Here is a 26857-nt window from a genome sequence, read left to right as displayed (position 1 = left end):
CTCACTTCCTCCTTTCCAAAAGGCCCTGTCTGCAGTCGGAGAGGCCTGGCAATTACACTGGGGCCTGCATCCAACTTTCCTGGGCCCTTCCCCACAGGGCCAGCTGAGCTGTTGTTGTTTAGTCGCTCAGTCATGTCCAGCTCTTTGGGACCCTATGGACTGTATGTAGCCCGCTAGGCTCATCTGTCTGTGGGATTTTCCAGGCAAGAATACTGGAGTGGGGTGCCATCTCCTTCTCCAGAGGATCTTCCTGACCCAAGGATCGAACCTGGGTCTCCTGCATTGGCAGGAGGATTCTTTACCACTGAGCCACCTGGGAAGCTATTAACTGAGCATTCGATAGAAGGAACTCGAAGGGCCGGAGAGACCTGGGCAAGAAGAGGAAGGACCGAAAAGCTGAAAGGAAAATAAAGGGGGTGAACGGGAAGTGTTCTTTTATCATTCTAGCCTGCCTGATGGATTCCTGCCATCAAAGTGAGGAGGGACTCTCTACCCCTCAGTGAACGACTTTACTGGACTCTCAAAGACTCTTCAGATAAATAGCTAGAAGTATCATTCAAACCAGTCAACCCTAAAGGAAATCAGTTCTGAATATTCATTGGAAGGACTGACACTGAAGCTGAAGCTCCAAGACTCTGGCCACCTGATGAGAAGAGCCGACGCATTGGGAAAGACCCTGATGCTGGGAAAGATTGAAGGCAGGAGGAGAAGGGGATGACAGAGGATGAGATGGTTAGATGGTATCATTGACACAATGGACATGAGTTTGAGCAAACTCCAGGAGATAGTGAAGGACAGGGAAGTCTAGCATGCTGCAGTTCATGGGGTTGCAAAGAGTCGGACACGATTTAGCGACTGAACAACAATCATTCAAAACCAACTGCATTCAAAACCTCCACTCTTGACTTTTCTCCTCCCTGACCTTCTGACATAGCCAGAGAGTTATGCAGCAGTGTGGTACACTGGCAGGAAGTGGTCATGTGGTCCCAAGTAAGTGTTGGATTAGGCTTTCCCAAGTCCATTCTGGCTGAGTTGCCTATAACCTTGTGCAGCCCCAACCTCCCTCTAAAATGGGGATCATTATTTGCACTGGGAGAAAAGTTTTTAGCTCAGGGCCTGGAGGCATTTAACAAATGGTCCAAAAAGTAAGTCCTACGGTTTTCACGTCTGATGATGATCCTTCATCGACAGTATACGGGAGGAAGCAGCATGAAGATCAACTTGGCTGGCTCATGGACAGAGTACCCTGAAGGGGACGCAGACACTGGCCCCTTGCTCATCCAGTGTGTCCCACAGAGCAGAAGGCCTGGAGGCCCTGGCCTGGTGGTCTGTGGGCAGAAGGAGCAGACCCATCTTGGGAGTCTGGGCTGCCTCTTCCCTCTTCCTAGGAATGCCCTCAAATTAACCACACAAACCTCAACTGACTCCACAGCCCATGAACAATGTTTTATGTTCACCACGGCCTTGGTCAGTGTCTCCAGACTGTGGCATGTATCCTTCGGAGGGGTGGGGGTATGTGAAGATTTTTTAGAGCCTACAGGGCCTTTTAAAAGAATCCATGTCCAGATCCGCAACTTCCACATGTGCTGCATTCTAAGACTGGTCCACAGACAAATACTCCTACGGCCAGTTTTACAATCACCTGTGGACTTCCTCAGACAGATGCACTTCTTGCTCATCTCACTCACTTTACCGCAAGGCACTGTCTGGTGGATAAATACCTGTAAGGACAGTCCGGGTGTGCAAGGCTCTTTGGGCTAAACTGGTGTTGGTGACTCACAATGTGAAGACACGTCATCATGAACTCAGTGTTCCAAAGATGTGAACTTGAATCTAATCAAGTGCAAACAATCCCACAAATGCAACCCGAGGGGCAGTCTGCAGAACCACAGGCAAGACAGCCTGGACTTCTCCAAATGTTTGTGGGGGAAAAAAAGGGTTGGGAGCTAATTCCAGATTAAAGGAGAATAAACAGACACAACTATCAAATGCAATTTGTGACCCCTGATTAAGGAGAAAAACTATGAAGGACACTCTTGCCAACTGGGGAGATGTGATTATAGACTATCTGTTGGATAACAGTATTGCACAAATGTTAAGTTTCCTGAGACTGATAACTGAATTGTGGTTACATAAGGTAATGTCCTTGCTCCTAGAAGGTTCACACTAAACTATTTATTGTTAGGCTTGAAAGTAATTCTCAAATGGTTTAGGAAAAAAAATGAAGCAAATGCTAACAAGAAGTCCATCTTGGTGAAAAAGACCTGTGGGGATTCATTGTACTATGAATATTTTACTGAGGAAAAGTCCCACATGAATAAATCAAGAAATATCAAACTGGGTGGTTCCATATTTCATTCTGGTCAGGCAGTCATGGCAAGGCATGATCTGCTTGTCGGTCTATCCACCCTTCCATCTATTCAGCTTACAAGTAGGATCCAAAAGGGTAGTGGTTGCCATAGATGCAGACTAACATGTGTATTTGAAATGAAAATGAAGTTGGACCTTTTCTGATGAAAAAAATCAATGTATTTGAGCTGAAACATTTGGATAATTTCCCACAAATTGAATAAGCTAAATTTGCAGTTCCAAAGTTTTGCCAAAAATATTGAAGCATGTATCTAGCTGCCAAATGGGCTGGAAATTACTTCTGCTACAACTATTTAAACTTGTTATAAAATTACAGATGTTACCTTAGGAGTGTGTGCTAGTTTTTCAACATAATTTGGTAGGTTTGCAAGAAAAAATTTTTTTAAGACTTTCAAAACTAGGCCTTCCAACTCAGTTATCCTATAAAATCATTAAAAAGTGAGTTGTATCTCTACTGAGTTAACCAGTTGATTCTCAGTAGAGACATAAAATCTGCTTATACAAACCCACTCCTGTTCCCATAGAGGTGACTGTTCTGGCTTACATATGCTGTTGCCCTTGGCTTCCCATGTGGACACTCCCTTCCCTGGGCAGAACAGAAGCCATCTGAGAACAAGTACCCCCCTGAAGGCCTCAAGTATTCGAGGAGACCTCACTTTGTACCAAAGAGTTAGGGAGCCTTCCCTCATTGCAAAAAGCATCGATAGTTTAGGAGTGTGTGAAGAAATGCATGTTTCTCTTCCTAAAATGTCCTGATTTGGATTCTGAAGTACCATGAATAAAATAACCCTAGGTCCACTCTGGCCCAAACAGGGATCAAAGAAAGGGCCTGGAGGAAATATAATATTCCTTGCTTCAGCTCATTGATTTTCCTAGAAATACATGTTTCAGATAGTGAATGTATTTTTAGCAAGTCAAGATTTGTGTTTTCTTAATCTACTAATATCAGAGTGCAGTCTGTATTAAGCCAAAATTACTGGTTTTGGGACTAGAAGTTTGAGGTTTGAATTCTGGCTTCATGACTTAACTAAGTTTGTGACCCTGAGAAAATCTCTAGGTCTCATTGCTTCATCTGTACAATAGGGATACATAACATCTGTTACCCAGTAGAGCTCAAACTTACTCGATTTTAGGACAATATGTGAAATCTATTTAAAAAAGGACAAATGCTGGAGAGGGTGTGGAGAAAAGAGAACCCTCCTACACAGTTGGTAAAGGAATGTAAATTGGTATACCCACTGTAGAAAACAATATGGAGTTTCCTCAAAAAACTAAAAATTGAGTTTCTATATGATCCAGTAATCTCACTGCTGGGTATCTATCTGGACAAAACTGTAATTAAAAAAGATACATGCATCCCTATTTTCATAGCAGCGCTATTCACAACAGCCAAGACACAGAACAACCTAAATGTCCATTGACAGATGAATGGATAAAGAAGACATGGTGTGTGTGTGCGCGCACACACACGCACACACACACACACACACACAGAGGACTACTACTCAGCCATAAAAAAGAATGGAATAATGCCATTTGTAGCAACATGGCTAGACCTAGAGATAATCATACTAAGCGAAGTAAGTCAGAAAGAGAAAGACTAACAACTATGATACCATGTCTATGTGGAATCTAAAATATGACGCAAATGAACTTACCTATTAAACAGAAACAGACTCACAGATGTAGAGAGCAGACTTGTAGTTACCAAGGGGGAGGGGTGCTGGGGAAAGACGGGCTAGGAATTTGGGGTTAGCAGATGCAAACTATTATACTTAGAATGGATAAACAACAAAGTCCTACTCTATGGTACAGGGAATTATATTCAATATCCTGTGATAAACCATAAGGGAAAAGAATATAAAAAAGAATACATATATGTATGTATAATTGAATCACTTTGTTATACAGCAGAAATTAACACAACATGATAAATCAACTATACTCAATAAATTAAAAAACCCTATTTGTTAAAAATTGGGTTACTACGTGAAAAGCAAAGAGGTGTAATGATACTAAACTTTATTTTTTGTTTTTATTTTTAATTGAAGTATAGTTGATATATATATTCTTTATATATCTACTCTTCTTCAGGTTTTCATTATAAGTTATTACAAGATATTAAATATAGTTCTTTGTGCTATTCAGTAGGTCCTTGTTGGTTATCTAGTTTATATATAGTAGTGTGTATCTGTCAGTACCAAACTCCCAGTTTACCCCCTCCCACCTTTCCCTTTTGGTAACCATAAGTTTGTTTTCTAAGTGTGTGAGTCTATTTCTGTTTTGTAAATCAGTTCATTTGTATGATACTAACTTTAAGTTTTTATTTGTAGCTTTTCACTTGTTAACAGGTTGATTCAATTATGCCCATGGCTAGACACTTTTTAAAAATAAGGGCACACTTCAAAATGAAACATATGCCTATGCTATAGATTCATGAAGCCTGGGGCTTGAGTAATTTTTTGCAGCAAGAAGGCTTAGCAGTGAGATCCCACTTGCTGCCCCCTGCCTGCTTGAGATACCCCAGTGGCACCCCGCTGCCATCAGAAACAGAGCAAGCACCTTCTTTTCCTGGATTTTACAGCATCTCATAATCTGGGTGTCACCTACAGAGATAGCCTAAATTTCACACCACTTCCCGCCACCTGTTCTCAGAACTTGGCGACTGGTCTGGCCTCCTCCTCGTATCCACCACCTGCCCCTTCCCCATATCGTGATCACAAACTTGCCTGTGCTTCTCCTTGGTCTGGAATGTGCCCCTTTTCCTTTTCCTTCCTTTCCTAATACATATCTTTCAAGGGTTAGCTCAAATCCTCCCTCTCCCCCGAATTCTTTCCTGCTATGATCTCCAAATCCTAGTGACTTCATTGCTAGGAATTCTTGCCACGACCACAGCTAATGCACATGCCTCGGTAGACATAGCTATCTGTTGGACTGACAGTCCGCCCACCCACCCACACATCTGCCTATCCATAGTTTACCACTAGATCATAAGCTATTTAAGTTCACAATTTTGCCTTCTGGATGCCCACACAGCACCTAGAGCATGAAAGATATTTAATACTTGCTTCCTGATTGAGCTCAAGTGATTAAAGAATATGTTTTAATTGAATAAAGAGGCTATGGACCATTAAGTGCTAAATAAACCAAGATGAAAGGGACATTTGGAAGGGAAAATGCCAGAGAGCTTTTATTTTTCTATCAGTGAAAGGAGAATCTTCTGAGAATAATTCTTTGGCTGTTGGATCAGCCTGAGGTCCTAGGACTGGCCAATTCAAATTAAGCCTGAAATAGATTTCTCTAAACAGCAACAGTTTGAAATAGGTCTTCAGACTGAGGCCAGAATGAGATGTTGGTCTCAAATCTTGAGTGAGGAATCAGTGTCTCCTAAAAGCCTGACATGGGATTTCTTGATTCCAAGCACCTCATCCCAAATGGCAGAGCCCCCTTCCAACTTAGGGACTTTATTCCAGTATTGTCTGTTCATATAGTCCCTAAAATAATAATAATAAAAAAAAGATGGACGGTGCTTATTTACTCTGAACTCTATATCCCACAAAATTAGATTTGAAAGCCTAACATTTAACTACCTTGTTGCATTAGAAGGTTTCTTAGCTGGATAACAACAGGCTGAAAGTTTACTAAATTCACTAACAGTCTTTTGCTGGGTTTGTGAAACAGCTTGAATTAAATATCCAGGTGGGATCACTTAAAACAGAAATGCTCTATCTCAAGACAGGAAGCCTCCAGCTCACTGCCTCCTTGATCTCTTACACGTAAGGATCTTATGGTGTCCTGGCTCCCTTCTCCCCATAGGGGACGAGGGTCTCCCTAACATGACCATGGGAATCTGGTGGGAAAAATTCCATAGGAACTATGGGCTCAGCAAATGGGGAAGGGAAGGAGCTGTGAAACCTAGGAAGAGCCAGGGGAAGCTGACCCGGGGGCAGAATCCCACGCAAGGCTGGCCCAACTGACTGCCTGCGGGGCCCAAAATAGCCTCCCCGCAAGGCCTGCATTTCTTCCACTCTCTGTACTTTGTTGGGCTGCTTGAAATTCCACCATTTAGAGCAATGTCTTGGCAGAGGCCGAACTGACAGCCTGGGACGGAAGAAAAGGCACTCACGGGTGCGTGTTGGGAGGAGCAGCGTGGCAAGTATGATGGTTGTTTATGGGGCACGGGCTTTACAAAGCATTGCCTCATGTAACTCTGTTCACAGCAGCCCCGGGAGGCAGGATGAATAGTGTTCCTATTTCACAGATGAGGACACTGAGGTTTGAGAGCTGTTAAGTAACAGTTAAGTGGCCAGGCTGACTGAACTGAATGTGTGAACTTGAGCTCTTGCTTGTTGAAACTCCATGATTTCTTGCTCTGTGCCCTCCTTCTGCAGATTATGGGAAGTGACAACTTGGGAGGAGACTCCAGCTTCATAATATTGTGAATCATATCTCAATTTGATCAAGGTTACATAGATTTTTGTGGGCTAGTCTGAGAACTTGATGGCTTGATTTGCAAGATTGTTTCTCTAGGAAATTTTGTGACTTGCTGCCAAACCGGTAGAATGGAACCCCATTATATTACAATGCATTGTGGATTACTTGCAATTATAATTTAGCAATGCTCAGTGTTTCTTCTAGTTGTTTTCTGGTCACACAAAAAGGCCACCTTTTCTGAGCAAGGTTTAGTTTTAGTTTACAATGCCACCAAATTGCACCACACCCTGTACCTTTATTAGATAGTACACTTTGTGAGGACAGGGGCTTTTGTCTGTGTACTGAGGATTCCCTAGCCCCTAGGACAGTGCCTGGCACACACAGGCACACATTAATTACTTGTTGAATGCATAAGTGCTTTTAGATCACAAATTTTTAAAAAGCAAATGCATTTTATGCTTTGTGAAACACATTTAGAGTTATCATGCACAGCTGAGAACTGGTATATGACTATGATTAACAAACCTTTAAAAACTGCAAGCAACCTTGTGCAACACAGTTTTACTCATTAGTTGAAAACTTTCCTCCCATATAAAGTGTTTTCTCCTAGGTAGCAAGACTGAACGCTCTGCAATTCAGTGGTTTAGAGAAACTCGGGTTCTGGCTTCAGCAAATCTTCCTCCTGCCATCACGGAACCCTGGCACTTTGGATAAACTACTTAATATCTTTAGGCCTGGGAAATTTAGGGGCTACCTTTCAGCTCTAAAATGCTATGACATCTGTGCACAAGACCTTCTAGTTTCACCTTTTACATGCCTCAGGCCTGCTCTAATTACACGGTAGTGAAGACACAGGTAAAAAGCACAATGATAAAAACAAAGATGGTGAAACGGAAAAGTCTTGGATGACCCGAAAGAAAAACCACAAGTCTTTAAGTTTGGACAAGTTTGAAGCTGCTACAAGAAGCAGCCATAACCCATTAACTTTATGGTCAACCTCTGTGCAGACAAGTGGGCCAGTTACGAATTCTAATTGGTTAGTTCAACACGTGATAATGGTAGAAACAAGATTCTGGCTGCTTCATTTACATCAGAACCAGCAGAATACATGCGATCTCAAGGGTGAATGTGTAGACAGGGTGCAGTCCAGCCCCCTTTGAACAGCATAGAATGACTGACTCAGGTAACACGAAAGAGCCTTTGCTCAATCACTAAATTCCAAGAAGAGGGATCAGTATTTATGGCACTTTCTATTTTCAAACGACGAGTGACTTAATGTTTTCTACATAAGCCTTCACTGCATGGTGTACAGTGAAGGATATAAATGTCAGCACTGTGACAGTGCGTGTTGACATTGGTTGAGTGTTCAAAGTCTGCACATTGTCTTTATCCTGCCTTCCCCGCACTGACAACTTGCTACCGAATTGAACATACCTGGAAAGAAGTCAATTTGGCTTAGAATGCAGCTCACTTTCTCTTTGGGAACATTTCTCTTTCAAGGATCTATTGGGTCTTCCCATAGATAAAACAGAATCGGGTGTGCTCTGCTGGTTCAAATGTAAATACAGTAGTCAGAATCTTGTCCATCGATACTACTGATACTACTGATGACTTAGTATCAGTTTTGGAAAAAACCTCCCTTCCCCCACAACTCCCCCCACCCCAATCAATAAGATTAATGTTACCTTGCCTGCTCTGTGACTGGCTGGACCTTACATGAGGCACAGATTTTCTTAGGGTATTATCAAGGCATAGGTATTCACCTGACTGCACATTAGACTCACCTGGGGAAACACCTAAATCTCTAGTTGTCCAGGCCACACCCCAAGCCAATTAGATCAGAATCTCTCTGGGTGAGGCCCAACACCAGTAGTCACTAGAGTTCACCAGGTGAGTCCAGTAAGCAGGAGTCTCTTCCCAGAGGAAGGTTAGGGTGGAGCGTGAAGGTTGGGGTAGGCCAGATCTCAGTCATTGGCATTTTGGAATGGAAAGGCCTTCCTTTACAGTTGTAAACTGTTCATTGAGTCTGGCAGTAAGTAATTTGTTCGAGGTGACAAATTAGCCAAAAGCTGAGCCAGAAGCAGGAGCCAGCATTAAATAAGCCTAGGTAGACAGGATACCAATATACTTATTAAATTTCCATGATCTAATCAGCTTCATAATCAGACACAGTCATTTTTCCTCCAGAGTGCCTTGGTGAGAAAACTATTACCTTTCACTGGGTTCCTGTTCCTCTGACCTAGGCTGTTTGAATGAATGAAAAGCCATTTAGCCTTCATGGGTACTGTTCTGAAGACTATGGCACTAAAGCACATTTAAAGTTTCTACTGGAGAAACATTATATACACTAGGATAGACATTTGTGGCTGAAACCAAAACCTTTAAAAATAGGTTTATACAACTAACTGACATACACTCCTGGAACAGTTACTTCAATTTCAAGGGATCAAACTGTGTTCTCTAATGCTAAGTCACTCTTGAAGACTTAATTTGTCTTAGAAAAATGCACTTTTTCTTGGGACCTCAGGAAGAAGATGCTTTTATTATTGTAATTAAGCATAAGATAAGCACATCACATTTCCTAGGCTACTTTTAGCCCAAGGCCACAGGTTTGGGGGACTCCAGCAAACAGCTGACTTTAGAACCCTTTCAATGGTACCTATGATCACAATAGTTTTCAAATGCAGAATAGGGTAATAGAAATGGGGAGTAGCCAGCATGGTTATGGCTATGGTTTACTGTTGCTTTAGTTTGGGGTTGTGCAAATTTTCTATTCCTCCCCAGTAATCTCTTAACTTGTGATGAAGCATATTCTGCTTTATGCAATAGATAAGCTTCTCAAGAGCAGAGGGTAAATTATATCAAATCATAGTTGACATGCCCTGATAAACCGCTAAGACATTTTTGAGAGGCAAATCACAGATTTATTTTCTAATATGAATAATCTGGTCTTAGGAGTTAACATTGTCATGTGTGGAGTGAACTACAGTTTTTTTGTTTTTTCCCCTAGCCCCAGCCAGCGCTATTTATCGTTTTCTTTCTAGAACCGGAACTTTCCTCAACACACTTGACACTGCCCAGATGCTTGTTCTGGAAATCAAGGCCTTTCTGTGTTTTCTCTGACTCTGGCATGCTTTTGTGAAACCTCAGCCTTTTCCCTTGCAAGGGCAGTTTAGGATGGAAATGCAATTGTTCTCAGAATTCAGCACAGCCAGGCACACCCAAACAGAGATAGAGGGCCTTGGAACAAAACACGGGTGTGTGTGTGTGTGTGTGTGTGTGTGTGTGTGTGTGTGATGGGGAGGCAGAGAAAAGAGAACACTGTGTTTTCCTGTGGTGGTGGGAGTGGTGGGGAAAACAGCTGTTGATCGGAATCTAAATGAGCAGCAGAAAAACGTGTTACCCTCTGTGTTGGGCAAAGCCAGCACGTGCCATGCAGACTTGGGGCACCAGTTGGTGGCCGCGCACCGGGAGGGGGTTTCGGCGCCTGCGCGGCTCTTCCCTGGGAGCCCACTCTGCTGTCGGGGCTGACTTGGGGGTGCGTGCGGGCGGCGGGTGGGGGTGACCCCTGCGGGGAGGGAACGGTTCTTACAGTCACTGCTCAGCGCGAAGGGCGCGCGGCGGCGGCCGAGGGAGCGGTCTTCGGCGGGCGCCTCGGGAGGCCTCTTACCGGCGGGCAGCGGGAAGGCGGACGCGGTGTGGAGCAGCACCAGGCAGACAGCCACGACATCCCATAACTTCATCTTAGAGTCCCGTCCGGCGGCGGCACCTGTGTGGGCGGGCGGGCAGGGGCGCAGAACCGGGGAGAGCACGTTAGGCCTGGATGCTGGGGCCCGCGCGGGTCCCCGGGGCTCCCCTCCAGACTTGGCACCGCTCTCCTTCCGGACCGCTGCGGCCGGGCGCTTCCCCGGGCACCCCCACCCTTCTTTCCTTCCCAGCGCCCTGCCTGTCCCTGCTCCGGGGTGCGCCTCTCTGGCTTCCAACAGACAACTGCCTTTTTCTTCCGCCATCGGATACCCGGATTTCGGGGCAGGGCTGTTTCCCCCTGCCAGTACCAATACGACGACAGCAGTACTGGCGCGCAACCCCATCTCCATTCTGGGGGGCGACCGGGCAACCCTCACCCGGTGCTCCCGCCCCATCCAGCAGCTCCCACAGACCCCCCTGGAGAACGAGCCCTGAACCCAAGCAAGAAACCAGCCCGCCCGGGGTCCTGATCCTGTCCTCAGCTAGGCGGGGGCAGGCTCAGTGGCACCACGAACCCTGCTCAGGCTTTATTCCTGCCTTTTCAATTAGTGTTTTGTCGTCGAAACAAGAAGCCAGTGGAGACTTAAAAGACTTTGAAGCTATCCAGGAATATCTGTGTTAAGCTCCTGAACTTTCCAAAGTTTCAACTCGGTTTAAAATACTACTTCCACTTCTTAAGGTTACGAATATTAACATATGAAAAGGCCTAACCATGCATAACGTAAGCGTTCAACAAATGCTTTAGCGTTACAGTTAGGGAGGGATTGCCTCGGTCTCGAAAATGTTCGTGGTGTACTCGAATACTCTATTTTTGCATTTTTGCAAGATTCTGGCCTTAAATCCTTTCCCCTCGCAGAGGGGTTTCGAGCGCCCCACGCCGGGTCATCAGTCACTCCTGGACAATCGTAGCCTGTAGGGGACGCTACGCAGGAGCGCCGGCACCAGAAGGTCGAGACCGGGAAAGGGCGCACGGTGGGGGCTCAGCTCCTCTTAGGGGGCTCCGTTTGGCTTCTCAATCCTCGCACCCCTAGAAAGGAGGGCGGGCGAGAAAAAGGGTACCCTCAACTCAGGGCCCAGCTCCACGCAATAAGGAGGCGAGGCGGAGGTGGCGGGGCGGGGGAGACCCGGGCACCTTGAGGTGCCTCCCCAATGCCAGCGTTCTAATTTCCAAGGGCATTCTAAAGCGGAAATTACGAGATTCATGCAGTTGACTATCGCCGTTCCTCCAAGTAAAAGGGATTCTTAGGAAAAGCTCCTTGAACTTTTTCAGTGGAAGAGAGTAAAGCAGTTTCCAGGTAAAAGTAAAAAACCTCGACCCCATTGCTCTCCATCAGTCGCTAGGAGCGCCCGCCTCCAGCAACAGCCCCCACCCCCATCTCTACCCAGAACGCCCGCCGGGTTCCGGTGCAGGCCACCCGGGGAAGCGTTTAATTCGACCGCCACCTCCCACCGCTGCGGAGACGAATGCATTTTCCATCCCTTGGGCGTTTGTTCGCTACGCAGCTGTTGGGCTTGGGGAGTCTGTAGGGACCACGAACTCCTAAACCCTGCGGCTCCCAGCGCTCCATGCCCTCCTGGCTGGTTTACAAACCCGGGGAAAAAGAAAGGTTGTGGGTTGAGGCGCGGGGGCCCCCAGGCAACACCTCACCCAGGCCGTGCAAAATGAGCCCTGAGAGGCGCTCGAGCAGACGACGCGGGAACGCTAGGCCTCCCGCCCCCTTGCCCGGGTGCCAGCTCGCGGGCGCGTGCTAACTGTCTGGCTGCCCGGAGGGGCAGGGAGGCGCGCGGTTAATGCGCCGTCCCAAATCGCGGTGCCCGCCGACAGGAAGCGACAGAGGCACCAGGTTTCCCTTCCGCATTTAGAGGGTTTTTCCTTTTTTTTTTTTTTTTTTCTGCTTGGCAGGCGGAGGGCTTTTTAAATTGGTCGTGGAGATCCTCAATTAGAAGTGTGACGAAGCTGGCAAAAGAGGACACAGAGGAAAACTTCCCGCCTCGTTCAAAGGAGGCTCCCGCCCCCGCCCTCCGCCGGGTGAAAAGAGCTCGCCCACCTCCCGCGGGCGAGAAGGGCGCCTTCTTCCCTCTGAGCACCGCCGGCGCAGGCTGCAGTCAGAGCGGCTTTGTAGTTCCCGGTATTTGCCGGGCGGAGGGAGTCTGGAGGCTGAGCGTTCACAGCGGTCTACCTGGAGGTTTTTCCCAGATCCCGGTGGGGTCTCTACATCCCCACCCTCAACACACCCAGTGGCTTCCCTGTCGGTCTCTTTATCGCTTTCTCAAAGCACATCTGTTCGATGTGCGTTTCTGCGGCAACCAGCAGCCTCTGCTACGCGCGCCAACTGCCCAACGCGCTGCCACATGCGGTAATAAACAAGCTCTCCTGCTCCGCCAGGTGCCCCCGCACCCGTTCCGGTACCCCACAGGCTGGTTCCCCTCTGCGTCCGGCAGAGCAAAAGGGGAGCGTCGCGGGCACCGGCATCTGGTGATTCTCAGGCCTGGGGCGGAAAGGACGGACGCCTCAGAGAGCGGGACTGCGAGACGCCGCCGGGCGCTTCTGAGTTCCCAGCACCAGGGGGCACCAGAAACCGCCGGAGTTTCGAAGCGCCCACGCGGCCGGGCTACTGCCTTGCCACTTTAGAACCGCTGCACGAACGCTCCCCACCACCCTCCAATCCTCTCCGAATCCAAATTACCCCCCCGGAACTTTTGGATGTCCTCACCGGGCATCCCTGCTGTTCATCCTGTCCTATCACTCTTCATCCTCTCTCCCGGGTTTTTCTCTCCCGCCCCATTTAAGCTGGTTTCTCGGCAACCTGGTTTTTGAACTCCCCCTCCCTCCCCCGCGTCTCGGTGACAGCCTCACCGCGGGTGAGCGCTCCCGCCGCCAGTGCGCCCGCACTTTCCCGTGTCTGGCAGGCTGGGAGGTTTGCCCTCGAGATCCAGGTCTCAGGAGGATAAAAAGGGAGGCGGGGGGTGGGTGGGTGGGGGCGCGCTGTAACTTGGAGGCTTTCTTTTGGAATACGGACAGAAGTTGCTGAAAGATGTATTGCTTTTGTCAGCTGTGCCTTCTGTCCTGAACGGACGGTGGACTTACTCAGTTGGGCCCAAGACCGCGGTAGGGAAAAGAATGAGCGACTCTTTCTGCAGACAGTCAGGGAATGGGTCAAGGGCCCGAGGCCGTGTGTCAGATCCAGAGTGCACCCGAACCCCTTGCGAGAATAGGCTGGGGACGCTGCGGGCTCCTCGGACACCTGACACTTGTTGAAAAGGCTCTACTGTCCCTGAACCCTGCCAAAGCGAAGATATGGCGAAACTCAGTGCAAGACCGGGTCGCTGCGGGGCGGAAGCCCAGAAGCTCGCATTGGAGCTTTGCGGGTGGAGGTGCGTGAGTGAGGTTAGAAGCAGCATCTCTTCCTTGGAATACTTAAGTGAACATCGAAAATACTGTGCAAGAGTCGAGTGCGCTCTAACATATCCGCGGCAGCGCCCAGGAGACTTGTGTTTGCCCCCACCAATGAGCAAAAATCTTGCGAGCACGGGGTTGGGCCGCTCCCCCGGAGCGCGCGCGTCGGCTCTGCAGACCGGTTTGCCACCGCCAAAACCAGGGAGGCGCCAGAAGGCTGGGGAGGTCCGCGGAAAGTTATTTCCCGCCCCGAGAGGGGCTGGAAACCAAACGGCGGCGAAATCAGCCCTGAGGTTGTGCAAGGTAGTGGTGGAGAGTGTTGACTGGGGAGGTGGCACAGTGCAGGAGAAAAGCGGTCATTCAAATCATCACTTAGATGGCGTAGGGAAGACCTTGAGGTTCGAGAGTCTGTGGCAGACGGAGACCCGGGTCCTGGGCTCTCCCGGAAGCCCCTCTCTTAACCTCGACGCGGATGGTTAGTTGGAATTGCGGGCTCATGCAAGTAACCGGGTTCAGAAAAGGGCGAGGAATGTAGATTTGCAAGACGGCTCCAGAGGAGGTGAGCGCTCTGTTTTTAGGTCCTCAGGACCTTTAGCAGCAGCCCATCCCGGGGCCTACACTTTCCCTCGGAACAGACCAAAACAAGTTACACCTCAGTAATGATATCTATGCAGCAGCGCCTCCACAGAGGACCCAACTTTGGCAGTGGTGGGTTCAAAGACGACCCCAGCCCGGCACCTTCCCGAGACTTGACGGAAGAGCGCCCCGCCGAGTCGGGGAGGGAAACGGTCCCTGTCGAATATTCCGGGGTCCAGAGGCATCAGGGACCCCAGAGATCTTTGCCCACGTGGAAAGGCAAACTGCCCCTCCGCAAGGCCAGCCTGACTCCAGTTCAACTTCTCTTTCTCCTCTGTCCTTCGAGCGTCTCGGTTCTCTCTTAGTCTCTTCTCTTCCTAGTCTCACTGCCCGTTCTGAGGTCCAGCCGCGCCCCCCTCTGTCTCCAGCGCCCCGCAGCCCGCCGCGCCCGCCTCCCCTCAGGCCCTCTCCCCCACTCACCTCGGATCCGGTCTCCGCAGACCCCCAGCTGAACATTAACTCCAGGAGCCCCGAGTCCCAGCCAGGAGACCCATCCGGGCCGAGGGCAGGAGCGCGGAGCCCCGCCCAGCAGGTTAGGGCACGAGTTCGCAATCCTGGGGCCGTTCCCGGCAGGGAGGGCACGCAGGAGGCGGCGGCCAAGGCTCCAGCCGCTGCCGCCGCCGCCGTGAAAAGGGCGAGGGATGCCGACAGCTCCCCCGCCGGCTCCCCGCACCCCCAGAAGGCGAGGTCCGAGCAGCCGCCGCTGCCTTGGTTGAGGGGTGACAGGGCTGCGCGCGCAGCGCTCTCAGCCGGGGCCGCGCGGGCGCGGGGCGCGGCGGGCGGTTCAGCGGCGGCGGCCGCGCTCTGCGCCTTCTTGGGGCGCCGCGCCGGGGAGCACGAGACGGGCCGGGCTGATGCTGCCGCCGGAGCTGAGCCTGGAAATCCGAACGAGACACCACGTCAACCGGCGCCGAGAGTCCCGCGAAGACATGAGGGCGCCAGGAGCGCAGGCTGGTCCTGGAGAGCCCGGGCCGGGGGCCGGGGTGGGGGAGGGGAGGCGCGGGGCCCCGGGAGGGGAGGGGTCGAGCGGCGGCGGCGACGGGGAGGGAAAGGAGAACAGCGAGGAGGCGCCCGAGCTCCCGAACCGGGGGGCTCCGGGTGCGAGTGGGTGACGCGAGGCGCCCCTCCCCGGGGTGCAGGGAGAGAGCGCTCAGCGCGTGGAGACGCGGCCGGGCTCGCGCTTCCTCCTCGCCGGGAAGATCCGGAGGAACGTGCGGAGCTCTGAGCGGACCAACCGAAGGGGGCAATCCGAACTTGACCGCGGCGCCCGCGCCGGGCTTCGCCCTCGCGCCTAGCTGTCTGAGCAGGGGCTCTGTCGAGTGGAGGGCTGCAATGGGCTCTCCTCGCGCCCGTCGAAGGCTTTCCTTCCACCTCGATGTCTAGCTCTCTGGCTTTTCTGCAGGGCAGAAGGCAATAGCGAGGAGAGCTGCTGCTGGCCGGAGTTCTCCAGCACTACGAAGGAGAGATGTGCAGCGGCCCAGGGAGGGAAGCCGAGTGTTTGCCAGGGGACGCTGAGACCGGGGCAGAATTTATAGGGCTCTCACCCCGTGACGTGCCCTCCAGTGGCTTTTCTGATTCGCTTTCTGACCTAAACACACATTAGTTTAGTCCCCATGCTAGGGCCAACACGGTCTCCACATATCTGCTGGCTGAAGTCAGAGGCTTTGCATATCATGTATTACACGGCAGGCAATGAAGAAGGCTTCTGAGGCTGGCCGCTCCTCGGTCCTAGGCTCCATTTTCATGCTGTCGTAATATAATACCAGACGTGGGGTAGACACATACATTCAGAATCCCAATTCCAGAGGCCTCAGATCACTTGATTGGGAACAGGTCGGGGAAAGTTGGACTAAACCTTTTATTTTCGAAAATGCAGATGGGAGACCTAAGCAAGCACTGCTTTGGGTGCTGAGTTTCCAGTAAGCAGGGACCCAGCGCCCATTCCTGATCTCTGTGAGACCTTTTAGGCATTCCTTTTGTTGGTTTGCTCACCACCAGACGCGCCAGAGCCTTCTTTTGTAGAGGACGTGAGGAGGACAAGTCCTTACACACCCTGCACATGACTCTCCCCATAAATCCGTTGCATTCACCCAGGGCATGAAATTAGCTCTACCTTTAAAATAATGTACTGAGTAAAGTATGTCTTTGCTAAGCAGAAACCTGTTTTCCGGAAGCCATTGGACCTGAATTTAGTGGGACCTCTTTTATTTTATTAGCTGGGGCCAGGGAGAGCATAAACAGGCTCAGTTTACATCCATGTACCTCTTATTTTATGACTCATCCGGCTGTTGAGGAGTATGTGTTCGTGGAGTAACTGATACAGACAATAGACAGGGAAATGTGTGTGGCAGTGTGGGGGGAAGAGCCCATAGTACTAAACTTCTTGAAAGACAAATATCAGCTACCTTGGAGGTTTGTCAGTGACGTTAGCGTGGGAGGAAAATTGTTCTTCTTAATGTTACCATGATTTAAGTTTAAGCGGAGTGAAAATCGAGTCATCCAGACATACCTTAGTTGAAATTAGGATGCCTACTGGAGTTCTGCAGAATGTGACATATCCTTCTTTGATAGATTACAGTAGAAATGTAGATGGGTTTGAAAATGGGCTAAGCTTAATATACTTATCCTAGTTTAACACTGTTTTTGGAATTTGAAGGCGACCCTCGCCAGTGTTCTTAACCGTGAGTGATTTCTTCATTTTCTGAAGGCTTTTCAACTGGGGATGGTCCTGCCTTCCAAACATTTGCAATGATTTAGTGCTCGCTGTTGTGCCAGGCAAAGTGCTAGACCTTGGGGATTGTGCTGACTGGGATTTTGGGGGTGTTGCAGAGCACAGATACCTCTAGTTTACCCTAAGTAATGAGAGTTGACTGTGTAAGGAAGGCTGACCGGAATCTCCACTGCTCAGCCACGTGTCTCCGAAAAGCCTTCCGGAAAGGCCACCCAGCCAGGCCTCACGAAAACTGGATTGAAGTTCAGGAACTGGAAGGTCATTCAGGATCCGGCTCTGTGACTGGGTTATCTTGCTGCCCCCCTGAGCCACAGGCATCTGCCGTCCCTTCTAACAGGCTTAGCCGCCAACGTGATTCAGCTCCTCTCTGTCTGTTTTTCTCCGACTGTCTCTTGGCTTCTGCTCCTGCTACCAACTGCTCAGCTCTCTGTTGATCTCACATTTAAACTCCAGTGAGAGGATCTTATTGGCCCCACTGGGCACTAGCTAGGTGCTCGAAATGGACGGAGAGCTTTTGAGTCAGGACATACAGGTTACTGGACACCCTGGAGCACAGCAGACCTTGGCCAGGTTCTTATTCCCGGACTAATCACCCATGTCTACGTTGTTGGGTCTCATGGTTCCAAGACTGGCCATCTTCACTTAAGACACTTCCTAGAGTTCCTCTTTGCCTTCCCTCCGCAGGATTTGGGCACCCAGAAGGAGCTGTGTTAATAGCAGGCACTTGGGAGTTTAACAAACCTCTGTCTACTACAAGACTCAAGGATAGATGAGATATGACTCCTCTCTCTCTGGAAGCTTACCATCTCTAAGGAGAGGGAGGCATGTACACAAGTAATCATAGTATAAAATGATAAATGCCGTGATAGAGGTATATGTGAGGTGCTCAGATGTGATTTTTACCTGGCAAGTGGAACCCTGGGGAGGTTGCAAACACATTCCCGTGCCTCGGCCTTGTTCCCGGGCAATTAAATGTGAATTTCTTGGGTGGTGGAGCCCAGGAATTGGTATTTTAAGTTGTTCTAAGTGCAGCCAGGGTTGAGGTATCAGTTAGTTTTCTTTCCCCTAATGATTATAATAATCATTAATATGATGATTCTTTTTGAGAGCCAAACTAAGAGGCTTACCTATTTTGATAGGTTCTAGGACTCAGATTTTTCCAAAACATTAAATCCTTTTGAAATAGTACTAATTATCTTAAATAGTAATATAAAAGAAAGTGTAAAATTAACTTAGAGTTAAAGCAAATACTTATAGTTTTGAAAGAACATTTTTTAGATGATTACAACATTCTGATGACTACAGAAGAAGTGAAAAATTCTAAAATTTTTCAAGATCCCCCACTATAAAGCCCAATGTTTAAAAGTACTGCAATTGATATTGACAAAAATCTTAGACCTTCACAGACAATGAGAAACAAAGCTGCTTCCAGAGTGACTGCCAGGAATCAAGCATTAGGCACAAGGGGATGGCCTGATGTCACCATCTCAAACTCCCCAGACACTGGACTGGAAGTAGAGACCCCCAATAGCTCTGTGTCCGCATCTTCTCCTTTCTCCAGGAGACAAAGATATGTTTGATTTGATGTTCCTCAACAGCATCCAGAAGAGAACAATTTGCTGTCCAAAAGAATACCACTTCTGTGCTGAATAGGTGGATGGTCCCCTGATAAAGTAATAACAACACACTGCTAAGAAATCGCACAGTGTCCTTAGATCTCAGCCTCTCATTTGGAAAACCCTGCCAGAAACTCAGAAGGGGAGAAGCAAGTATGGTTCAAGCATCTCATCTCATCTTTGAGAAAAAAAGAGTTCATCATCTTGCTGATTTCCCATTTCACCATTATCATTATCTTCATCAGAACTCATTGTGGATCTTTAACTGAAAGACGTCAAAATCATGGGTGCTCCTGGTGCCCCAAGTCCAGGGGAAGAGAAAAAGTGAAAGTGAAAGTGGCTCTGTTGTGTCCGACCCTTTGTGACCCCATGGGCTATACAGTCCTTGGAATTTCCAGGCCAGAATACTGGAGTGGGTAGTCTTTCCCTTCTCCAGGGGATCTTCCCAACCCAGAGATCGAACCGAGGTCTCCCGCATTGCAGGCAGATCCTTGGGAGGAAGAGAAAACACAAACAAAAAATGATAAAGAATACAGGATATCCTGAGGCTATGGGCCTTGAGTATGACCATATTTGGAACTCAAACTGGGGCTTGATAGGGGTAGTAGGCGGAGAGGAGGGGGAGCAAAGCGGGGACATTCCAGGCTAGGTGGAGGGGTCCCTGCAGGCTCAGTGCTGTGTGCTGCAACCTGAAGGGGCAGTGCGGTGGCAGAGCAGCCTTTGGCCCTTCACAGAGAGTCCCGGTGAGCTCCCAGGGGAGCCTTGCAGCTGCTTTGCCTGCAAGGGCCAGGACCCGGGTCCCTGGACTTCCTCATAACATGGGTCGTGACGGCTGAGACTGAATCCATCACTGGGGCAGGGCAATTTCCTTTTCAAAGTCACCACTTTATTGGGCAGGGATTTCTTTCATGCTCGCTCACTCTTTAACAGTCATTTTCACCAATGATACGATTACTCATAAAAGAAAGATAAATGTTCTATCCTTCAAACCGCTTAAAGAGAAAAGAGGAAAAAAAAAGAACAGGGAAAAATGGACTGTATTGACTTCTTTGTAAGGACTAAATTGTAAAGTAGATAACTCCTTTGGAGTAAATTGTTTCTCTTAAGAAATTGATTCTGACATTGACATGGTAGGTTTATCAGTGATTTCCAGCAGTTTCTTTTATGGGGATCAAATTGCCTAATTAACCAGAATTTTGTTTTTGGTTCTTAGGATTACTTTATGGGAGTCTTCTTTCCTGGTAATAAAACCTTAATCAGGTAAGAGGGTTCCAGCAGACTCTAACTCTGCAAAGGGTCTAGTGGCTTCAAGTTAGGTTTGGCAAACTTTTTCTGTAAAGGGCAGGCTCTTTTGGGTAGATATAGGAAATATTTTAGGCTTTGCAGGCCATACAGTTTCTCTTGCAGCCACTCAGTTCTATCCTTGTATGGCAAAAGCGGCCATAGAAGATATATAAATGAACAGGCACAGCTGTGTTCCCATATAGCTTTATTTATGGACATTGAGATTTGAATTTTATATAATTTTCACATCATGAAATACTACTCTTTATTTTTTCTCTTAAACTATTTAAAACGTGAAAACTATCCTTCGTCCTCAGACCGCACAAAAGGAGGTGGTAGGTAGGATTTGGCCTGAGGGCTGTACTTTGCTGATTCCAGTTAGGTTAAAGTTGTAACTCTGAGGAACTGTATCACCTATTGAATTAAGGAATTCCAGAGCTGGAAAGCACCTGAAGTTTAGAGTCTAATCTCAATTTACCAGGAGAGAAAACTGAGGCAGAGAAGGTTAAGTGACTTATCCAAGGTCATTCTGTGAGTGAGTGACACACTCTTACGATCGAGAAAACGTGGGATCAAATGACTTCACTGCTGTCTGTGAGTGCACCGACATTTGCACGTGTGCTTTAAGGACAGCGGTGGGGAGTACACGGGGGATATATTGTATCTTATTCTTTCAAACTGGGACTTAGTATTTTTTGTTGAGCCAAGAAATGAGTCCAAATACAGAGAAATCAGTTCGACTTTTTATTGGTGGTAGAGGTTGGTGTCTGGCCAAATGGGGAACAAAACTGAAAAGAAGTCAGTTACCACCTTTCAGAGTAGCAGAGGGCTTACAGGTGGCTCAGAGGTAAGGAATCCACCTGTCGATGTAGGAACCACAAGGACATGGGCTCGATCTCTGGGTGGGGAAGATTTCCTGGAGGAGGGCATAGCAACCCACTCCAGTATTCTTGCCTGGAGAATCCCATGGACAGAGGAGCCTGGTGGGCTACTGTCCACAGGGACTCTGGCAAAGAGTCAGACACAACTGAAACTACTTAGCAAACACGCAGAGTAGCAGAGGGCTTTGCAGGTGGCTCAGTGGTGAAGAATCCACCTGCCAATGAAGGAGACTCCGGTTTGATATCTGGGCCAGGAAGATCCCCTGGAGAAGGGAATGGCTACCCACTCCAATATTCTTGCCTGGAGAATTCCATGGACAGAGGAGCCTGGAGGGCTACAGCCCGTGGGGTCACAAAGAGTCAGACATGACTGAGTGACTGAACACACATGCATACAGAGTAGCAGATCTTCCAGACAGAGCACAACACTAAGTACTCCTTCACTGCTGCTGCTAAGTCGCTTCAGTCGTGTCTGCCTCTGTGCGACCCCATGGATGGCAGCCCACCAGGCTCCCCCGTCCCTGGGATTCTCCAGGCAAGAACACTGGAGTGGGTTGCCATTTCCTTTTCCAGTGCATCAAAGTGAAAAGTGAAAGTGAAGTTGCTCAGTCGTGTCCAACTGTTCTCGACCCCATGGACTGCAGCCTACCAGGCTCCTCTGTCCATGGGATTTTCCAGGCAAGCCGCCCTCCTAAGGAGTCCATTATATTTGGCTTTTAGACAGCGGCTACACAGCATTTCATCACAAAGGCACAAAGATGTGTTGAGAGAGATTTGAGTGGGGAATCAAGACTCCTGCATCCTAATCCTTTTTCGACCACATCACGCTTGCTGCAGAGCTTCTGGAGTCTTCCTAAAGATGTAAAACATAGGCGATAGCTAGAGATACTGCCGAAGACGACAGTTGCTGCTGGGGCAAGGACTCAGTATTTGGACCTTTAAGCCAAAACATGCCAGGGGACCGCTTTGCCACGTATTAATTGCATCACACAGACTTCAACCTGGCTTCTTTTCCTTTGGCCTAAAATAGACCAACCATTTGACCATTTCCAATTTTGGCAACAAAACAAGAAGACAGCCTTTTCTGCCATCATATCCCTGCCCACCCCCCCATTGCCTTCTCCACTTTTCCTCACTGTGGGAAAACAACTAATGAATCCTCATCAGTATTTATGGACTTAGGGACTTCCCTGGTGGTCCAGTGGCTAAGACTACAAGCTTGCAATGTAGGGGGGCCCAGGTGCAACCCCTGGTCAGGGAAGTAGATCCCTCATGCCACAACTAAGACTTGGCACAGCCAAATACATAATTTAGAAAATATCTACAGATTTAATAGAAGCTAGCAGGAAACATATGTGTGAATTTTGTGGCTTCTTCTAAGCAATTATCCAAGACTCCCTCGTTGAATCAGCAGCAGGGCCAAGACTATGGGAGGAGCTAAGGCTTCCCTTTTGCATCCTAGGCACCTCACTGGCCTCATCTCCTCCCAGTTAGCAAAAACTTCAAATTGAGATCCCCAAATCCTGAGACCTGGTTAGGAGGAAGTCAAGCCAAGGATCAGGCAGATCAAATTGGAGCTCTGTCCTTGACAAGCTGCAGGAGCTTAAGAAGCTTCTAGCCTCGCCAGCCTCACCTATTTTTCTCTTCTTGCTTGTTCTCTCCTTCACAGGGATACTGTGTGAAGTATCTGTGTGAGTAGGTGAGATAATAAACCAGATTTTCTGAGTTCATAAAGGACTTCCTGGGAATAATTTATGTTGCACGTAATACCTTCTGGCTGCTGAGGTGCTATTTGATAAATGACTGCCCTCCTGCAGTGCTGTAAGTGGAACCCTAGTGACCCAAAAAGAGTTAATACCTCCACCAAGAAATTCACTGACTCCTGGGGCATAATTTACCCTCCAGCAGGATCTGGCCAACCATATGTGAAGTCCTGGGCGTTCTGTGAGAGAAAGTCAGCTTGAGAAATGTGAAGAATTAATACTACAAAAAGCACATTTGCAGACCATTCTTTGAGGAATCCATCATGTAACTTTTTGCAGAACAACCCCCAAGGTAGGTCACTGTTATCCTCTTCAGAGTCATTCTCCAGCCAGTGCAAGATCAGTGCATAATATACCCAACGTAAGTTTAGGGAAGAGCATATTTGTAGAATGACTTCATTATTCAAAAAATAATGGATGAAAGGTTGGAAAGTGCAGTTCAGAGGGAAAAACAAAAGGTAAAAGTAAGGTAAGTGGGATAAAGCATGGGCTTTACAATGTTGATAGTAGGAATATGACCTAAGTGTGCTGTGTTTAGTCACTTAGTCATGTCCGACTCTTTGTGACCCCATGGACTGTATCCCACCAGGCTCCTCTGTCCATGGGGATTCTCCAGACAAGAATACTGGAGTGGGTGGCCATGCCTTGCTCCAGGGGATCTTCCCAACCCAGGGATCGAACTGGGGTCTCCCTCATTACTGGCAGATTCTTAACCATCTGAGCCACCAGGGAAGCCTGACCTAAATGTAATGGATCACTTTTTCGTACAAACACAGGAACACTGACATGTTAAAATGTGACGTCCGTTTCGAAATGGTCACCTGAGGAGACTACATGTCCCAATATGCAGCTATTGCTCAAAGCACTTTTAGGATGCGTGGATGTATTTGTTCATCTAATATAAATCGTTCAGGCATTTCCCTTCCTAAGGCCTTGTGTTGGCAGTTGTCAAGGGACATAAAAAAGCATGAGCTAGCATTCCCCTATTCAGTGGTGGCAATTAACTGGATTTTGAAGGTGGATTTAATTGGGGGCAAAGACCAAGTCATCTGAAATAAATTCTACTGATAGAGACTAGAGAGACAGATTTAGAGACTGCTCCTCTGGTATAAATTGGTGGTTAATTGCAGTGATGGGCTCAGTTCTTCACCCTTCTCTGTAGCCATGCTCTTTGTCATGTCACTATAAAAGTGAGTCCATTTCCCTATCTCTTGAATCTGAATCAGCATTGTGACTTGTTTTGGCCACTGAAATGCAATGATAGTGAGGGTTGCCACTTTTGAGCGTGGGACCCAAGAGGCCAATATGTTTGCACTGATTCTCTCAAACCTCTGCCATTATCCATGAGAATACACTTGGGCAAGCCTACTGAAGAATCAGAGATGAGTGACAGCCAAGGTCAGCTGATAGCCAGCTGACTCCTACCCTCCCTGTCCCCACCCATGTAAATGAGCCTAGTAAAGATCATCAGAGCTGTCTTTCTGATCACTCCCGAGATGAGCAATAAATACTTCTTTTTGTATGTTACTGAGGTTTTGTGGTTATTACACACCATTGTTCTGGCAAGGGACAACTGATAGAGCTTGCAAACTGATTCCAAAAGAGGACCTCACAATGTTGAACACGAACAACAGTGTTCCTGGGTTAAACGGTGTCGCCAGGTGACTGTAGGAGGCTGAAATACACATTTGAGAATACGTGACCCAGTGTTTGTTGAGCATCCTTCCTCTGTCCTACTGTACTTTGTACCCATTATATATAATTGCCTGCATGCATTTGACCAATTATTCTGCAAAGGTAGCAACCATATTTTTAATTTTTGCATCCTTATTATCTAGCATAAAAATTATTGTTGTTCAGTCTCTAAGTTGTGTCCGACTCTTTGTGACCGTGGTAGCTTCCCTGGTAGCTCAGCTGGTAAAGACTCCGCCTGCAATGCAGGAGACCTTGGTTCCATTCCTGGGTTGAGAAGATCCGCCAGAGAAGGGATAGGCTACCCACTCCAGTATTCTTGGGCCTTCCTGGTGGCTCAACTGGTAAAGAACCCACCTACTTGGGTTAGATCCCTGGGTTGGGAAGATCCCCTGGAGAAGGGAAAGGCTACCCATTCCAGTAGTCTGGCCTGGAGAATTCCATGGACTATATAGTCCATGGGGTTGCAAAGAGTCAGACACAACAGAGTGACTTTCACTTTGTGACCCTAGGCTGCAGCATGCCAGGCTCCTCTGTCCTCCATTATCTCCCAGAGTTTGCTCAAATTTGTGGCCATTGAGTTGGTGATGCTATCTCACCATCTCATCCTCTGCCACACATAAATGGTATTTGTTAAGTGATGGGAAGAATTTCATTAGAAGTCAAAACTTTTATTGTGTGCTTTTAGTAACTTTGATCTATTTGAGGCCTGTGTGGTGTGTAGTATGTAATTTTAAAAATGTAATTAAATTGTGCAACTACGTGGCTAGATTATACCTGTACATGTTATACCTCTCAAGAGGCACAAATGCGTTTTCATTGATAAGTGATTCTTTCTCCGCTGCCACCTTTAAGCCATCCATTCCTAGGGAACACAATTATTGGATTCTTATCAGTTCTTCCCGGTGTCTCAGTGGTAAAGAATCCACCCCCAATGCAGGAGTCACAGGAGATGCAGGTTCGATCCTTGGGTCAGGAAGATCCCCTGAAGGAGGAAATGGCAACCCACTCCAGTATTCTTGCCTGGAGAATCCCTTGGACAGAGGAGCCTGGCAGGTTACAGTCCATGGGGTCACAAAGGGTCAGACATGACTGAAACGACTTAACTTTTATCAATTCTTCCAGAGAATTTGCAGTCATTACAAAAAAGCTTTTGTCTAGGAAAGAAAGAACATGTTCAACTATTATCTTTGAAAAGTCTGCATATTTTACAGCCCCGTTACTTTTGGATGGTTGGTCCTATTAGATGTAACCTTTAGGTCCTTTGTTAGAATTTTGAAAGAGTTATTATCCCTCAGTTTGTTCCTTTATGATTCAGCACTTTCTCTCAGCTTAAGGTTTGAACATTGCTGGAGTGAACACAGCTGTTTGTGTTTACTTCTTTGCTAGTACACTTCTATCACATGAAATGTCAGCCCAGCTCCAAGAGCCTGCTAATTACCACGGAACCAGGCAGCAGAGGGAGCAGATAAACTCAAAACATTGAGTTCTCTGGGTGACAGGGAGCCTAGATCTCTAATGTCCTAAAAAGAACCTTTTATAATGGAGAACTCAAACTTTTACTTGATGATGATAGTGGGGTGAGTGTAATTTTAATTTAAAACACTTAAAAGCATCTTTATAGACTAGCATGCTGTCTCTGTGTTATAACAATGCAAAGGTTTATAAACATGGCAAAACCATGTTGGCTGGAATAGAGCTGGCATTGTATCTTTTAAGGCATGTTTAGGGGTTCTATGAAGTGGTTTAAACCAAAGCCACAAGAATGAGAAAAAACTTATTTTCAGATGGATTTTATTAGACTACCGGTTCCTCAAATTTATGTGCTAAAGATGCATACTTTAAAAAAAAATCTATTTTAACAATTAAGTGGTTTAAAAATTTTCCTTCTCATGATTCATGGAATCTCAGGTTCAACTAGTTTTTGAGCACAAAACATGTACTAGGTATTGTATGATGTTTGTATGTATTTTCTCAGTGAACTATATTGATGATTACATGTTATGTTATAAAGATCCAAACAAGAAAAGATTTATGAAATAAAATGATATATTTGCTTTCTATCTGCTTTTTATGATTTGCATAACCTTGATTTACATAATATGGTTGCCCATAGTTTTGCCACAGAGGAAGTCTGTATGTTTAGCACCAAATTTAGCATGATTCATTGACACTCATGTGACAGCCATTCTCAGAGAAGAAACACTCCTGCAGCCTGGCATGACTGGGATGTTAGTTTTTTTCTTTATGATTGAGGGACTGTTTCATCAAAATATTGTTTTAAACAGATGTGCTCTGGTGTTTAC

At 47.4% G+C, this 26857-nt stretch overlaps 1 protein-coding gene across 4 annotated transcripts in view; it reads right to left on the bottom strand.

Annotated features, from left to right (window-relative positions):
• Window positions 1-15246, bottom strand: part of GDNF (glial cell derived neurotrophic factor) — a 28131-nt gene extending 12885 nt beyond the window's left edge. Inside the window, exons 1-2 of one of the 4 annotated variants that reach the window (XM_061129921.1) lie at window positions 15005-15246; window positions 10397-10573 (exon numbers count right to left, since the gene is read on the bottom strand). In XM_061129921.1, the coding sequence (XP_060985904.1) occupies window positions 10397-10547 (151 nt within the window). In that variant the 5' untranslated portion in view covers window positions 10548-10573; window positions 15005-15246. Of the gene's footprint in view, window positions 1-8238; window positions 8505-10396; window positions 10574-12599; window positions 12620-15004 lie in introns of those variants that run through there. The other 3 variants (XM_061129922.1, XM_061129918.1, XM_061129920.1) reach the window with 3 other exon arrangements.
• Between the last annotated feature and the right edge of the window lie 11611 nt (window positions 15247-26857).

The sequence above is a fragment of the Dama dama genome, chromosome 25 (genome assembly GCF_033118175.1).
Source record: "Dama dama isolate Ldn47 chromosome 25, ASM3311817v1, whole genome shotgun sequence".
In the NCBI taxonomy this organism is placed as follows: domain Eukaryota; kingdom Metazoa; phylum Chordata; class Mammalia; order Artiodactyla; family Cervidae; genus Dama; species Dama dama.
The sequence above is the reverse complement of the archived record's forward strand: the minus strand, read 5'-3'. Positions and strand labels throughout refer to the sequence as shown.